Source organism: Hyla sarda, chromosome 6 (genome assembly GCF_029499605.1).
Source record: "Hyla sarda isolate aHylSar1 chromosome 6, aHylSar1.hap1, whole genome shotgun sequence".
Lineage (NCBI taxonomy): Eukaryota > Metazoa > Chordata > Amphibia > Anura > Hylidae > Hyla > Hyla sarda.
The window spans coordinates 153,722,641-153,739,868 of record NC_079194.1 but is presented as its reverse complement, the minus strand read 5'-3'; the positions used below and the strand labels follow the sequence as shown (position 1 = coordinate 153,739,868).

At 46.7% G+C, this 17,228-nt stretch overlaps 1 protein-coding gene across 1 annotated transcript in view; it reads left to right on the top strand.

The window, feature by feature from the left end:
* Positions 1 to 17,228, top strand: part of CDH16 (cadherin 16) — a 212,665-nt gene that overhangs the window by 172,251 nt on the left and 23,186 nt on the right. Inside the window, exon 14 of the mRNA XM_056525592.1 lies at positions 4,420 to 4,553. Within this exon, the coding sequence (XP_056381567.1) occupies positions 4,420 to 4,553 (134 nt within the window). The remainder of the gene's footprint in view (positions 1 to 4,419; positions 4,554 to 17,228) is intronic.

The window sequence follows — 17,228 nt, the reverse complement described above, 5'->3', positions numbered from 1 at the left end:
ATAAATTAGTGGCCTCCCACATCTGCCACATCATTGATCTGACGAAGAGGGGATCCCACCCCTCGAAACGCGTTATCTGTGATCTATCCAAATAAAATCCGGTTATTATATCTTTAACTGTGTCCGGCTACTTCTTACTGCCACGATCCCAGCCAAGCTATTCTACAGGAGTGAGCGCTCGAACACACCTTTTTTACACGTGAACCGGAGCCCCGGGGATCTTCACCTCTTGCATTCTACAGACGTCCAGGAATCCCAGGACGCCACAGTGTGAGCTGCACCCCCTGATTTCACTATTCCCTTTGCAACGGGATACAAGCGCGATATGGTGTTGTGCCCACTGCACAACACCAGAAGGTGAGCAAGTTTTTTTCACCTCTTTGTCTTCGTTATATCTGAAAACTTTTGCGGCACATTGTTGCGCTTCCCTTTTGTGTTTCCAATTTTTTCTGCATATCGAGCACATTCTCCACATAGGCACAGAACTTTATCTGTTCTAAATTATTCTTCAGATAACATTTTGACCCCACAAACCTTCTATTATCCTATGTTTGGAAAATGATCCAACCTAAAGAAATATAATATTCACATAACATTCAAGCTGTGTATTCAGGGTGTACAGTATGTCGGAATGTCTGCAAAAATGTATGTCAATGTTTACTGCAGTGTACTGTATGATGAAAACTGTGTCAACAGGCTATTTGATGTGGTTTTCTGTTAATTGTTAATAAAAACGCATTTTTTAAGAATTATCCGGCCTTAGGACCAATTGATTTTGCAGGGACAGTTGTTACTCAGGTCAGCTGGGAGTTGTAGTCCTTAAACTGTTAAGTCTTGTGGCAGTGTGGTGTAGCTAACTTCATATTACTTGCAAACCCAACTAGCATTTGTCCATTAAAAGTGCAATGTGCAGGAGTAAGACCACTGGACACTAGAACAGTGGTAGGCCTCTTTCACACTATGAAATAGTTCCGTTTAGGAACTTCCGTCACCAGTTCCGTCAGTATATCGGCGAAACCCGGCCGTTACAAAACCCTTGACGGCCGAGACTAAATTGCATTGCACTGCGATTTAGTCACGGCCGTCAGGGGTTTTGTAACTGCCTGGTTTCGCCGATATAGTGACGGAACTGGTGACGGAAGTTCCTAAACGGAACTATTTCATAGTGTGAAAGAGGCCGCACTCAACCTTTTTCGCGACTGTACCCGCAAAGGGTGAAAGTATGTCCGCGGGTACCCTTCATGCATAAATTCGCGTGGAACTTACGTGGCAGTTTTTGAGCCACAGCCAGAAGTGTATTGGAAAAAGAATGAAAAAGAAAAAGAAAGGACCAGTGGAAGTTAAAAAAACAAAAAACAAAAACAAAGAAAAAAACCTGCGTGGAAACCTAGCCTAATGCTTTAAACTTATTGTACTAATTCAATAAAACACAGTTGCTTGAGCAGAGTTTGCATTGTTATGGCTCTTAAAGGGGTACTCCAGTTATATAAAACTTATCCTCTATCAACAGCTTAGGGGATAAAGTGTCGGATTGTGGAGTGTGTGACTGCTGGGACCCACTGTAATCTCTAGAACGGGGCCTGTCTTTTACCACAGAGTACTCTGGTTCCCACCTCTGGAGACAAACTGGTTTCGAGAGTAGCGACCTGCTCTGCCAATCACCGACCGCAGTGATTTTCCACCATCGCTATTGATTGCCCATCAATTCCAAGACCAGTTTGTCTCAGAAGGTGGGGCCAAATTGCTCTATGGTAAAAGACTGTCTCCTGTCTGGAGATTACGGGAAAGACACCTATCCCCTATCCTGTGAATAGGAGATATGTTTTAGATAGCTGAACAACCCCTTTAAGCCAACTGAATGGATATTTGGTCACTGTCCCTTTAAATGATGCTTTTACAACAGATTTAGTGAATTTTACATGTATACGCGTAATTACTATTGCAAAAGTAGATGCAGATGTTCGCAGTTGAATATGTTCTCAATTCAATTTACTGAACCTACTTATGAGTATCTTTACAAGTTGGATTGACTGTGGTGTAATATGTAGACTTTTCCTTACTCACATCACTCTGGCTTTAGACATACCTGTAGGGACATGGACAGGAAAACTTTTCATGATGTGACAGTCACCCAGCACTAACTTTGACCATAGGTCACTAAAGAGATTATTGTATTACAGAGAATGCTGAAGACCTATATAACTGTAGCTGTCTGTAATATATTGCATTTGTATTTTCCTGTCACAACATACAAAAAAAAGTCTTGCAGTTAGCAGAGGGTTTAACCCCTTCGCGACGAGCGACATACATGTACGGCGCCGCGAAGTGTCACTTGGCGCGTGGCGACGTACATGTACGTCGCAGGGTTCCGGGAGTGCCGCGCCACCGGTAGCGGTGATCGGCCGGGATGACTGCTGTTATCTAACAGCAGGCATCCCGGCACATCGCCGAGGGGGGTCTTGAGACCCCCCCATGACCGCGATGCGCGCAAATCGCAGGTCAATTCAGACCTGCGATCTGCGCGATTCCGGGTCATACGGGTCACTGGTGACCCGGTGACCCGGAAAATAAGAGGGATCGGGGGTGTCCGAGACACCCTCGATCCGCCTAAAGGGATAGGAGTTTGGTGGCAGGGGTGCCACCCCTCCTATCCCTGCTATTGGTCGGCCGAGCGACCGACCGATAGCAGACCGGGGGAGGGGGGGTTAAAGTTCGGTTCCCCCGCTTTGCCCACCTATCGGTGTACGGGCAAAACGGGGGAACCGTCCAGGGAAGGTCGGCGCCAAAGGTCCCTACCGGGATCCCGGATCCCCGAGCGCGATCCTCCCCCACGTGCGGTGGCGGCGGCAGCAATACTTCCGGGTCCTGCTAGGTGAGTTGTTGCCTAGCAACATCCGGAGGGCCACAGTTTACAGTGGTCTCTAAACCGTGGCCCTCCAGATGTTGCAAAACTACAACTCCCAGCATGCTCAGACAGTTGTTTGCGGTTTGTGCATGCTGGGACTTGTAGTTTTGCAATATTTAGAGGGGTTCAGGTTGTAGATCACTAAGTGGTCTCAAACTGTAGCCCTCCAGATGTTGCAAAACTGCAACTCTCAGCATGCCCAGACAGCAGTTTGCTGTCTGGGCATGCTGCGCGTTGTAGTTTTGCAACATCTGGAGGGCCACAGTTTTGAGACCACTGGACAGTGATTTACAACCTGAACCCCTCTAAATCTTGCAAAACTACAACTCCCAGCATTCAGGAACAGCATAAGGCTGTCTCTGCATGCTGGGAGTTGTACTTGCGTGCCTCCAGCCATTGCATAACTACATCTCCCAGCATGCCCTTCCGCAATCAGTACATGCTGGGAGTTGTAGTTTTGCAAGAGCTGGAGGCGCACTGGTTGGAAAATACTGAGTTAGGTCATAGAACCTAACTCAAGGTTTTCCAGCCAGTGTGCCTCCAGCTGTTGCAAAACTACAACTCCCAGCATGCATGGTCTGTCAGTGTAGTTTTGACCCCCCTCCCATGTGAATGTACAGGCTACATTCACACTGGCGGCAGATTACAGTGAGTTCCCCGCCACAAATTTGTGAAAAATTGTGAGTTTGAAAATTTTGTGAAAAATTGGAAAATTGCTGCTGAACTTTGAAGCCCTCTGGTGCCTTCCAAAAGTAAAAACTCATCAATTTTATGATGCAATCATAAAGTAGACATATTGTATATGTGAATCCCCAAAAACATTTTTGGGAATATCCATTTTCCTTACAAGCAGAGAGCTTCAAAGTTAGAAAAATGCTAAATTTTAAATTTTTTCATAAAATTTTGGGATTTTTTACCAAGAAAGGATGCAAGTTACCACAAAAATGTACTACTATGTTAAAGTAGAATATGTCACAAAAAAACAGTCTCAGAATCAGAATGATAAGTAAAAGCATTCCAGAGTTATTAATGTTTAAAGTGACAGTGGTCAGATTTGCAAAAAAGGGCTTCGTCCTAGAGGTGAAAATGGGCTCCGTCCTTAAGGGGTTAATCTTGCTAATATTTGTCTTGCATTGCATCTGAAAACTATACAGCAGAAATCAAATGTAGTCACAGCAAAGCTCCTAGCCAATAAAAGTAGGAGTCACTCCAACTCCACTCACCTAGCCTGGGAAAAGAGGTGGAACCAGTTAGTTTAGTCCTGACTTTGGTCAGGGGAGAAGATGTTGCTCTGCAGCCCCTGTGGAGACTGCAAAAGTTAGTTAGATCTTTGCCTTTGGTCAGAGCATGTCAGCTTCTTTCACATCACATTTTTACATCTGGCTCTTAAAGTGTTCATTGTTAAATTCTGGATCATTTGACTATCATTTGCTTTATCTTCTGACATTTAACTATGTTCTGAAATGTCATTGGACGATACATTATCACTGCCTTAATGTTTGTTTGTTAAACAGCTACAGCATCATTAATGATTCCAAAAAATGGTTTTCCATCCATGAGGATTCTGGTCAGATTCAGCTTCTCCATCCATTGGACAGGAAGCAGTTTGGAGACACTTATTGCATGCAGGTCATAGCACGCGACAGAGGTTAGTAAGGTTATATTTGATTTCAACAACAAATTATATTTGAAGTAACTCCAGAAATCACCATTATGTAGGGTGTCTCAGCCAACCTCTGCTAAAAGGTGCATTTTAACAGCGGAGGGGCATTGACATTACTACTGACAGCCCTGCTTGGCCCTTAGCAGGTTGCCATTTCCATATCCATGTTTTTATTGACTGATTTTGATTGACTTCCTATAAGGATATTTTTGTTTCCATACTACATCACAATTTTATGAAAGAATCTTCAATCGAAAACATCTGAATTTTGTCTTTCTCATTGTTCCAAAAATACACACAATGACACTGTGCATATTATTGTTTCATATTTTATTTTTGGGAGCGGAGTCAGTGCTCGACCTGAACGATCTTGGAAGTAAGCACCCTCCATTAACTTTTCCTTAAAAAACAATAGAGTGGGGGGGGGGGTGATCGGTCTTGCCAAAAGCTACTAACTGTTTATCTGTGTCCTTGACTGAGAGTACAGGGGTTAGCGGTGGTGACGCAATTTAAAGAGGATGATGGTTGTTTATTCCTCTGAGGATGGTGATTTACCTCTCCCAGATTTCACTCAGTGTAACACGCACGGTTGGAAGACAGGAACACCGGAGGTAGTGGATCCGCTGGACCTGTGTGGCAGATGATGCGGGCCATACCAGGGAGCGGAGTCTAAGGTGCCGCTGGTTTTCACCAGAGCACTCCGCAAAGCGGGATGGTCTTGCTGCGGCATGCGGCACCTAGGTCGCTACCCCTGGCACGTCTTGACCACACAGGCGGCTGAGGAGATTCGAGGCACAGGAGGGATAGAGCAACTCATAGTCAGGATAGCTGAAGGTCAGGGCTATCAGCACAGGTGTGTAGTCAGGAACGTAGCAGGAGGTCAGTAGGCAGGCGGCACAGGAGCAAGGTCAGGTCACAGAACAAGGGGTCAGAAACACGGCAAGCCAAGTCAGAATAATGCTTTCTCAATGGCACAAGGCAACGAAGATCTGGCAGAGATGTGTGGGAGGAGCAGGAATATATAAGTGAGGCACATGTATAAAACTAATTATGGGCATACTGGCCCTTTAAATCTTATAGCTCCGATCGCGCATGTGCCCTAGGATACAGGGACAGGCGCGCCAGAGCTGAGAGGTAGGGGAGGAGACAGCAGAGGACTGTGGTGAGTGACGGGCTGGGATTCACACACGAGCGTGTCCCGCAATGTGAATCCCAGCCTCGCTAGCTGGAGGAGAGAGCGAGGCAATGTGCTCACGGCCAGCACGAGCGGACAGAGCACGGATCATAACACTCAGAATCACATTTAAGCACACGAAAAAGATGTTTAGCTTAAGCCAAATCCCTGCCGTTAAAGGGGTATTCCAGGAAAAAAATGTTTTATATATATCAACTGGCTCCAGAAAGTTAAACAGATTTGTAAATTACTTCTATTAAAAAATCTTAATCCTTTCAGTACTTATGAGCTTCTGAAGTTAAGGTTGTTCTTTTCTGTCTAAATCCTCTCTGATGACACCTGTCTCGGAAAACGCCCAGTTTAGAAGGTTTGCTATGGGGATTTTGCTAAACTGGGCGTTTCCTGAGACAGGAGTCATCAGACAGGATTTAGACAGAAAAGAACAACCTTAACTTCAGAAGCTCATAAGTACTGAAAGGATTAAGATTTTTTAATAGAAGTAATTTACAAATCTGTTTAACTTTCTGGAGCCAGTTGATATATAAAAAAAGGTTTTTTCCTGGAATACCCCTTTAATTGTGAAATTGTTCCCAAATAAAATGATGTCCCAGGCTAACAGGGGAAAATGGCTGGATCTTTTATTTATCTTGTATAGTGGGTACAGTGTGTAATTAATAGAAGTCTGGTTGGTCAATAACAGTCAAGCACCATAACGGATGTTTTCAGCTTTTAATTTGTGCTCAAACCTTAATATGAGGGATAAATCTTAGAGAATATTATTTGCAGGGACAGAAATCACTTTAGTATTTTTGCAAACCCTATCAGATCTCTTTTTGGCAAGGAACATTCAATAAAAGGTCTGGCAAACTAATTTAAGCAGTTTCCACTTACCAAGGGTCCCCTTCTGAGTCTATGTGCAGGAGTTAGCTGATAAATGTCTTTTCTCATTTAGTTACTTGTAGTTTATAATCATTCTGTCCTTGATGCAATAGAAACCAGCTATTCCTGTATGTTTTTCTTACTGAGCCTGTGCTTTGACACAGCAGCCAATCTAAAAGAGCAAAGCTGCAATTTAAAGAAGACCTACTGGTTCACAAAAAAAAAAAAAAAAAAAAAAAGACAATAAATGAAGTGTTACACATCAACATCAAATGCAAGGATTTTCCTCAGTATTACAGGGAAATAGGTTTTACTTCCTTTTTAGAAGAGGGAGATAATAATCTGGTGATTCCTACTTCTTAAGAAGGTAGTGATACCAACTGTGATGAGGCGGTTTTAATATAAAATGGCCAGATGTGGCCAGATCTAGCCAATATTTGGGGTGAGTAAATCAATTAGCCTTTTTCTTTTTGCATTTTTTGAGTGGCTTCACCTCATCTTTTCGATTCACCTATTGTACTCATAAATTTATCAAAAGCAAATCACAAACCTGGTGAATTAATTCACTAATGGGTCCCAATGAGCAGCAAATCAGTGAAACACAAAACAGGTGAAAATTTTCTTCAACCAAAAGAGTGAACTTTATTTCAAAAAGAATATCAGTTATCAAGTCATCAGCTAAAGGAGAAGAATACAGCTGTAAAGGATTAATCTGCTTGAGGAGGACACAGCTGCTTGTAAAGTGCTAGTTTGAGTCACTAAGGGGAATTTATTAAATCTGGTGTGAGTTTGGCCGTTATTAGTCCACAAATGTGGAGAAAGTGGCAGGCGTGTGCCAAATGTATCAAATGGTGCACAGACTTTGATGAAACATCACAGAACTCTTCTACTTTAGTTTTAGAGGTGGCAGTGCGACAATTGTATCAAATGTTGCATGGACCTTAATACAATTGTTGCATGCAGCCAGTTCTATAGGGCAGGGTTGACCTGCCGGTGATAACTTCTATATCTGGCCTGTGCAACATTTTTGTGACATTTCACAAAAAGTCGCATGTGATAAATCAGTGACCACAGCACCAAGTGCTCTAAATAAGGACACTTAATGGTAATGAAGTTTAAACATTCTAAATAAAATGTTACAGAAAATGTCACACAGGGCCAGCCTGCGTCTTTTCATGCGACAAATTTTGATGAAAAAAGCAGTCTATATGGTTTGAAAAATTTCCCTCACTGTGCACACACAGATGGGAATTTATCAAAACATTTAGACTGCTTTATTCTCTGTGGCAGCAACGGAGATACCCAAGAAATGCACTTGTTCATCTCTGGCACCACCATGAAGAATTCATAGTGCACATAGCAACCCCATGATACATGCAAGTGGAAGAGTTTGGACCCCATTCTAGAGGTCATGAGTGGGTGACTCAGAGGTCCTGCGATCAGACTCTTGCATTTTTAACCTCTTTAACCCCTTGCCGCAAATGGACGTTAATTAACATCCATCTGCGACTCCCGAGGTATGACTCATGCTCAGCAGGTGAGCACATATCATACCCGGGGGGTCCCGGTTGCTATAAGCAACCGGGACCCACGGCTAATGTCGGACATCGCCGATCGGGCTGATGTCCGGCATTAACCCTTTAGACACGGCGATCAAACCTGATCGGTGCGTCTAAAACAACGAACAGCATGCAGGACGCATGGAGGATCCCTACCTGCCTCCTTGCTGTCCGATTGCCGAATGGCTGCTCGATGCCTGAGATCCAGGCAGGAGCAGTCAAGTGACAGAAACACTTATCAATACTATGCTATGGCATAGCATTGAACAGTATGAGAGATCGATGTAATGCATGTTATAGTCCCCTATGGGGACAATAATATTGCAAAAAAAAATAAAGTGAAAAAAAATAAATAAATAAAATAAAGATCATTTAACCCCTACCCTAATAAAAGTTAGCATCACCCCCCTTTTCCCATTGAAAAAAAAACTGTGTAAATAAAAATAAACATATGTGGTATTGCCACGTACGTAAATGTCCGAACTATAAAAATATAAAGTTAATTAATTCGCACGGTCAATGGCGTACATGCTAAAAAATTCCAAAACAGCAAATTTTTGGTCAATTTTTATATCATAAAAAAATGAATAAAAAGTGATCAAAAAGTCTGATTAATACAAAAATGGTAGCGCTAAAAACTTCAGGTCACGGAGCAAAAAATTTGCCCTTATACCGCCCGGTACATGGAAAAATAAAAATGTTATAGGGGTAGAAGAGGACAAAACAAATTGTGCTCTCTTGTCATGTCCCCGCTGCCGGTGGGGCTGGAATTCGCATCGCAGGACGCGCCCACATGCGAATCTCAGCCCATCACTCACCTCCCTGGTCTTCCTGTCCTCGCAGCCCCGGCACACGTGCCCCCACCTCCTAGGGTACGCGCGTGCCGGAGCACTTACATTTAAAGGGCCAGTACTACAGTGTCTACACCTGCACCCTGTCTTTAAGTATGTCACGATTCGGCTTACGGGTTGTGGATCCGCTGTGTCAGCGAGGGATTGGCGTGGACCGTGCTAGTGGACCGGTTCTAAGAGGCCACTGGTTTTCACCAGAGCCCGCCGCAAAGCGGGATGGTCTTGCTGCGGCAGTAGCAACCAGGTCGTATCCACTAGCAACGGCTCAACCTCGCTGACTGCTGAGAAGGCGTGGGACAGAAGGACTAGGCAGAGGCAAGGTCAGATGTAGCAGAAGGTCGGGGGCAGGCGGCAAGGTTCGTAGTCAGGATGGATAGCAGAAGTTCAGGTAACACAGGCTTTGGACACACTAAACGCTTTCACTGGCACAAGGCAACAAGATCCGGCAAGGGAGTGCAGGGGAAGTGAACAGATATAGTCTGGGAGCAGATGGAAGCCAATTAAGCTAATTGGGCCAGGCACCAATCATTGGTGCACTGGCCCTTTAAGTCTCAGAGAGCTGGCGCGCGCGCGCCCTAGAGAGCGGAGCCGCGCGCGCCAGCACATGACAGCAGAGGACCGGGACGGGTAAGTGACCTGGGATGCGACTCGCGAGCGGGCGCGTCCCGCTGTGCGAATCGCATCCCCGACGGCCATGTCAGAGCAGCGCTCCCGGTCAGCGGGACTGACCGGGGCGCTGCAGGGAGAGAAACGCCGTGAGCGCTCCGGGGAGGAGCGGGGACCCGGAGCGCTAGGCGTAACAGTACCCCCCCCCTTAGGTCTCCCCCTTTTTTTGTCCGACAAGTGCTCTACCTGGGACGAGGACACCGGGAGTGAATGGAGGGCTTCCTCAAAGGCAGGGAGTACAGCAGGAGTGGGAATGGGGAGGAAGGGCAGAGGGTGAAGCTTGGCACGGGGCAGGGTGACACAAGGACGGGAGCCATGAGGAGGCACAGAGGCTTGCCTGACGGGACTGGGAGGGGGGGAGAGGCTTTTCCTATGGCAGGCAGAGTCCCAGTTCTTGATCTCCCCGGTGGTCCAATCAAGGGTGGGAGAATGAAGCCGGAGCCATGGCAGACCGAGGAGGACCTCAGAGGTGCAGTTGGGGAGAACGAAGAGCTCAATCCTTTCGTGGTGGGGTCCAATACACATCAGGAGGGGTTCTGTGCGGTAACGCACGGAGCAATCCAATCTGACTCCGTTGACCGCGGAAATGTAGAGCGGCTTGACGAGACGGGTCACCGGGATGCGGAATTTATTCACAAACGACTCCAAAATAAAATTCCCAGAGGCACCAGAGTCCAAGCAGGCCACGGCTGAGAGGGAGGAGTTGGCTGAAGGAGAAATCCGCACGGGCACCGTGAGACGTGGAGAAGCAGACTTAGAACCAAGAGACGCCACACCCACGTGAGCTGGGTGCGTGCGTGCGTTTCCCAGACGTGGAGGACGGATAGGGCAATCCACCAAGAAATGCTCGGTACTGGCACAGTACAGACAGAGATTTTCTTCCCTACGGCGATTCCTCTCTTCCTGGGTCAGGCGAGACCGATCCACTTGCATGGCCTCCTCGGCGGGAGGTCCAGGCGTAGACTGCAAAGGATGCTGTGGGAGAGGTGCCCAGAGATCTAAGTCTTTTTCCTGGCGGAGATCTTGGTGTCGCTCAGAAAAACGCATGTCAATGCGGGTAGCCAAATGGATGAGTTCTTGGAAGTTGGCAGGAATCTCTCGTGCGGCCAGCACATCCTTGATGCGACTGGATAGGCCTTTTTTAAAGGTCGCGCAGAGAGCCTCGTTATTCCATGATAACTCGGAAGCAAGAGTACGAAATTGGATGGCGTACTCGCCCACTGAAGAATTACCCTGGACCAGGTTCAACAGGGCAGTCTCGGCAGAAGAAGCTCGGGCTGGCTCCTCGAAGACACTCCGGACTTCAGCGAAGAAGGACTGGACTGTGGCTGTGGCAGGATCATTGCGGTCCCAGAGTGGTGTGGCCCAAGACAAGGCCTTTCCTGAAAGAAGGCTTACTACGAACGCCACCTTAGACCGTTCTGTAGGAAACAAGTCCGACAACATCTCCATATGCAGGGAACACTGAGACAAAAATCCACGGCAGAGTTTAGAGTCCCCATCAAATTTGTCCAGCAGGGACAAGCGGAGGCTAGGAGCGGCCACTCGCTGCGGAGGAGGTGCAGGAGCTGGCGGAGGAGATGGTTGCTGCTGTAGCAGAGGCAGAAGTTGCTGTAACGTGGCGGTCAACTGCGACAGCTGCTGTCCTTGTTGGGCAATTTGCTGCGATTGCTGAGCGACCACCGTGGTAAGGTCAGCGAGACTTGGCAGCGGCACCTCAGCGGGATCCATGGCCGGATCTACTGTCACGATTCGGCTTACGGGTTGTGGATCCGCTGTGTCAGCGAGGGATTGGCGTGGACCGTGCTAGTGGACCGGTTCTAAGAGGCCACTGGTTTTCACCAGAGCCCGCAGCAAAGCGGGATGGTCTTGCTGCAGCAGTAGCAACCAGGTCGTATCCACTAGCAACGGCTCAACCTCGCTGACTGCTGAGAAGGCGTGGGACAGAATGACTAGGCAGAGGCAAGGTCAGACGTAGCAGAAGGTCGGGGGCAGGCGGCAAGGTTCGTAGTCAGGATGGATAGCAGAAGTTCAGGTAACACAGGCTTTGGACACACTAAACGCTTTCACTGGCACAAGGCAACAAGATCTGGCAAGGGAGTGCAGGGGAAGTGAACAGATATAGTCTGGGAGCAGATGGAAGCCAATTAAGCTAATTGGGCCAGGCACCAATCATTGGTGCACTGGCCCTTTAAGTCTCAGAGAGCTGGCGCGCGCGCGCCCTAGAGAGCGGAGCCGCGCGCGCCAGCACATGACAGCAGAGGACCGGGACGGGTAAGTGACCTGGGATGCGACTCGCGAGCGGGCGCGTCCCGCTGTGCGAATCGCATCCCCGACGGCCATGTCAGAGCAGCGCTCCCGGTCAGCGGGACTGACCGGGGCGCTGCAGGGAGAGAAACGCCGTGAGCGCTCCGGGGAGGAGCGGGGACCCGGAGCGCTAGGCGTAACAAAGTACTTGCTGTTCCCTTGTATGCCTGCCGGACCTTTGTTCTCCTGTGCCCTAGTGAAAGCATACTGTGTTCCTGATATCCGTGTTCCTTATCCTTGTTCCGTTACCTGACCCTGCACCTGTGCCACCTGCCCTGATCTAGTGCTACCTTGACCTCGTCTTGCCTGTTTCCTTTTGTGCCACGCTACATCCCAACAACCTGTGTGGATGAGTTGTGCCAGGGGTAGCAACCTGGGTGCCGCCTGCCGCTTTGGCTCTGGTGAAAACACCTTAGACTCCACTCCTTGGCACGGCTCACATCATCATCCTCACAGGCCCAGAGGATCCACCACCTGCCATGACCCTAACAGTAAGATTCAGCCATGGATCCCGCTGGGGTACCTTTGCCAGATGTCTCTGATCTTTCCACCGTCATGGCTCAACAGTCGCAGCAGTTAGCCTGTCAAGCGCAACAACTGAATCAACTCTCAGCCATGGTGCAACAGCTTCTTGCAGCTCAGCAGCAACAACAGCAACAGACACCTGTTCCTGAGCCCCCTCCTGTGTCTGCAGCTTCCTCCAGGACCAAGGTTCATTTTTCCTTGCCTTCTAAGTATGTGTAGAGGCTTTGTGACACAGTGTTCTATCCATCTAGAACTCATGCCGGCTCTGTTCCCGTCGGAGCATGCTAAAGTTGCGTTTGTGGTCAGTTTACTGTCTGGAAAAACCTGGGCTACTCCTCTCTGGGATCGTAGAGATCCGGTCTCCTTGAACCTGTCAGCCTTCCTTGCAAAATTCTGCAATGCATTTGAAGAACCCACGCTAGCCTTCTCTGCCGAGATGGCTCTTCTGAACCTCTTCTGAACCTCTGCTAAGGGAACTCCTCTGTTGGCGACTGCGCGGTTCAGTTCCGCACTCTTGACTCTGAACTTGCTTGGAACAACAAGGCCTTGTGTGCTACCTTTAAAAAAGGACTTTCCTCTTGTGTCAAGGATGCTCTCGCTGCATGAGATTCTCCGACTAACCTGAGCAAACTTATCCATTTAGCCACTCGAATTGATGTGCGTTTTGACAAGAGGCAGGAAGTACTTTCTTTGGAAAAAGAACCTGCCTGAACATGGTGTTTACCTCTTCTGGCATCCGTGTTCCAACATCGACCTCTACTGTCTTCTTTGCCTCCTGCTGAAGAGGCTATGGAGGTGGACCGTTTTCACTTAAAGCAGCAGGAAAGATCCTGTCAACGCAATGAGAATTTGTGCCTATATTGTGCCAGACCGGAGCACTTTCTCAAAGACTGTTCTGTACGTCATCCGCTTCCAGGAGAACGCTCTTATCTTGGACAAGTAGGAGTGGCATCCCTTGATGTGAATATTGTCTCTCCTTGCTTGACCACCCCGGTTCAAGTGTTTACTTCTGCCAAGACTTCTTTTATCGCTTCTGCTTTTTTGGACTCTGGTTCCGCTGGCAACTTGATTAGAGCCTCGCAGGTCATTAAACACCGTCTTCCAGTGACGCGTCTTGTCAAGCCCTTCTACATTTCTTCTGTTAATGGACAAAATCTGAACTGTAAGGTGCAATTCCACATTGAACCCCTCGTCATGCAAGTGGGGGATTTGGTTAAGGAAAAAAAAATTAGTTTTATGTGCTACCACATTGTACTTCAGAGCTTCTTCTTGGTCTTCCTTGGCTTCAACGTCAGTCTTCACAACTTGACTGGATATCTGGTGAAATCACTTGTTGGGGAAAATTTTGCCTCATGCCTCCTCTTAGACCTGCTAATAAAAGCTTCAGAACGGACGCTCTTTCCAGATCCTCCAATGTTGCAGGATTGGACTCCACGCCACGGCATAATGTTCCTTCTGTGATATCTTCTGTGCCTCTTAAACTCAGACATAAAGTCTTGAATTGGGGACATTCTTCTTTGCCAGTTGGTCACCTTAGAAGTCAGAAGATTCCCCGACAGAAACCTGCAAGTCCCTTCCAGCCTTTGCCCATTCCAGAAACCCCTTGGTCTCATGAAGTGGGGAACTTTTTGAGTCGCAAAAAAGAGGGGGAGACCAAAGTGGGGGTGGTACTGTAACATATGTGCTCCGGCCAGACATGCTGGCCTTGAGCACTCTCTTGTCATGTCCCCGCTGCCGGCGGGACTGGGATTCACATCGCGGGACACGTCCACATGCGAATCCCAGCCCGTCACTCACCTCCCTGGTCTTCCTGTCCCAGCAGTCCCAGAGTGCGTGCCCCCGCCTTCTGGGCACGCATGCGCTGGAGCTCTTACATTTAAAGGGCCAGTAATCATTTAATTAAGTGTCTGCACCTGCACTCGGTCTTTAAGTACTTGCTCCTCCCTTGTTTCCCTGCCGGATCTTTATTGCCTTGTGCCCTAGTGAAAGCAAACTGTGTTCCTGTCCCTGATATCCGTATTCCTTATCCTTATTCCGTTACTTGACCCTGCACCTGCGCCACCTGCCCTGATCTACTGCTACCTTGACCTCGTCTTGCCTGTTTTCTTTTGGGCCACGCCACATCCCAGCAACCTGTGTGGACGAGTCGTGCCAGGGGTAGTGATCTGGGTGCAGTAAGGCCATCCAGCTTTGCGGTGGGCTCTGGTGAAAACCAGTGGCACCTTAAACTCCGCTCCTTTGCACGGCTCATATCATCATCCACACAGGCCCAGAGGATCCACCACCTGCCGTGACCCTAACACATATAAATTGTCATGCATGTAGTTATGATTTTTTCCAGAAGTAAGACAAAATCAAACCTATATAAGTAGGGTATCATTTTAATCATATGGACCTACAGAATGAAGATAAGGGCCCTTCTTTACTAGTGCAGTGTAGGTTTCTTTGTGGGTTTTTATTCCCTACAATTTATTTTCCATGGAATTTACTAAGGTTTCCCTACATTTTCCACTTTCCCTACACTTTGCTTTTTTTTTTACACATGCTCTGTTCTGTCTGGTTTTCCTCAGCTCAATGGACAGTTAGTCAGGGTTTTTTCAGTTCTGGTGCAAACTCTGGTGCAGAAAGAATTTCTGGCACAATGTGACAGAATCTGGCGCACAACCCGACAAAACATGTCGGATTTGCAATAGTAAATGAGGGCCAATGTGTCATTTTTACATAAAAATCTACTGCGTAGAAACGGAAGCCAAAATTGCATTTTTTCTTCGCACAATGATTTTTTGTTTTTTTTTGACTGATGTCATTACAAAGTAAATATCATAGGGAATTTTAGGTGCAAAATTGAAAGGGTTATGATTTTTAAAAGGTAAGGAGGAAAAAATGAAAGTGCAAAAATGGAAAAATGCTCGGTCCTTAAGGGGTTAAAGTACAGGCATTTGCCTATCAATAACTCAAATTCACATTTGAGGTATTGTTATACATGTTTGCTGCCCCATATATTATTATATTGTTATACATGTTTGCTGCATCATATATTATTTTTTTCTTCTTTCTGTGTTTCTCTGTATAGAAAAGAACAGCAGACTGTGCTTTTCTACATGGTAAAGAAACAGGTATGCCGATGCCTACCGGCTGTCATTTGCCAATATAATGCCAGTATCATATAAAAAGTATGACCCAAAGTAGCGCTTTATATGTAATATTGAGGCCCAATCACATGGACTATATAGTACATTAACAGTAACATCTTTTAGTAGCAATAAAAATAAATTGTAGACTGGATCATAGTGCACAGGAAGATTTAGTATCTCAAACAAGCAACACAGTTGACCACAATTAAAGATTTTGATATTAATCGTCTAGTTTTAGGATAGACCAATAATATATTGCTGGAAGTCACTATTGAACTGAATGCAGGCTATGAGGATGAGGACCACATCTCCTTTATTGTTGGTGCTCTGGACATTTTGTAGTGGCTTCACCTTGTACTGCAGATCTCTGCAGCTCAGTGTCATTCAAGTTGAAGTGTGGAAGTATGCCAGGTAAACAATAAAAGGGCTTTGGTGCTCAATGGCACACCATGATTTCATCTCAGCATTTCCCAGGTTGCAGTGTGGCTTGAGACATTACATCACTAGTCAGAGGGACCGCTGGGGGGGATCATTCTCCACAGCTCTGCAGGAAACTGTAGCTCAGGTGTGCTGCAAAGAGTGGGGTGACTGATGTGTGGGAGGGACAAAAGTGAATTCACACTTGCAAACAAGGAAGCCAGTGCACTTGTAGAGGGAGGGAGGGAGGGAACTCCAACAGAAAATAGCCATTTCACACCTTATTGTGGATAACCCCTTTAAATCAATCAATCATGGAAGGACCAGATGCTGAACCTCACTAATTTAACCTCCTAAGGACGCAGGGCATACTTGTACACGGGGTCATGCCAGGACCTTGCGTCATACCGGATCAGTCCTGGAGGTTAATGACAGCTGGGACCCTGGGCTAATAGCGCGTGCAGCACCGATCGTTGTGCCGCCCGCTATTAACCCTTTAGACGTGGCGTTCAAAGTTGATCGCCGCGTCTAAAATAAAAGTACAAGCTTCCCGGCAGCTCAGGCTGATCGGGACCATCGCAGTGAAATCGCAATGTCCCAATCAGCTAGAACGCGAGCGGAGGTCCCCTCACCTGCCTCCGTCGCGTCCTGAAATCCGGGCTTGAGCAATCGACCTCCGATTACACTGATCTTTGCCATGTCAATGATCTGTGTATGAGATCGGTATGTGCAGTGAAATAGGTACCACCAGGGGGCTATAACACTGCAAAAGAAAAGTGTAAAAAAAAAAGTTAAAAAGATAATTTAACCCCTTCCCTAATAAAAGTAAGAATCCCCCTCCTTTTCCCATAAAAAAAAAAAACTGTGTAAATAAAAATAAACATATGTGGTATCTCCGCGTGCGGAAATGTCCGAACTATAAAAATATATTGTTAATTAAACTGCACGGTCAATGGCGTACGGACAAAAAAATTCCATTTAGCGTATTTTTGGTCACTTTTTATATCATGAAAAAATGAATAAAAAGGGATCAAAAAGTCTGATCAATATAAAAATGGTACCTATAAAAACTTCAGATCACGGTGCAAACAATGAGCCCTCATACCGGCTCATACACGGAAAAATAAAAAAGTGATAGGAGTCAGAAG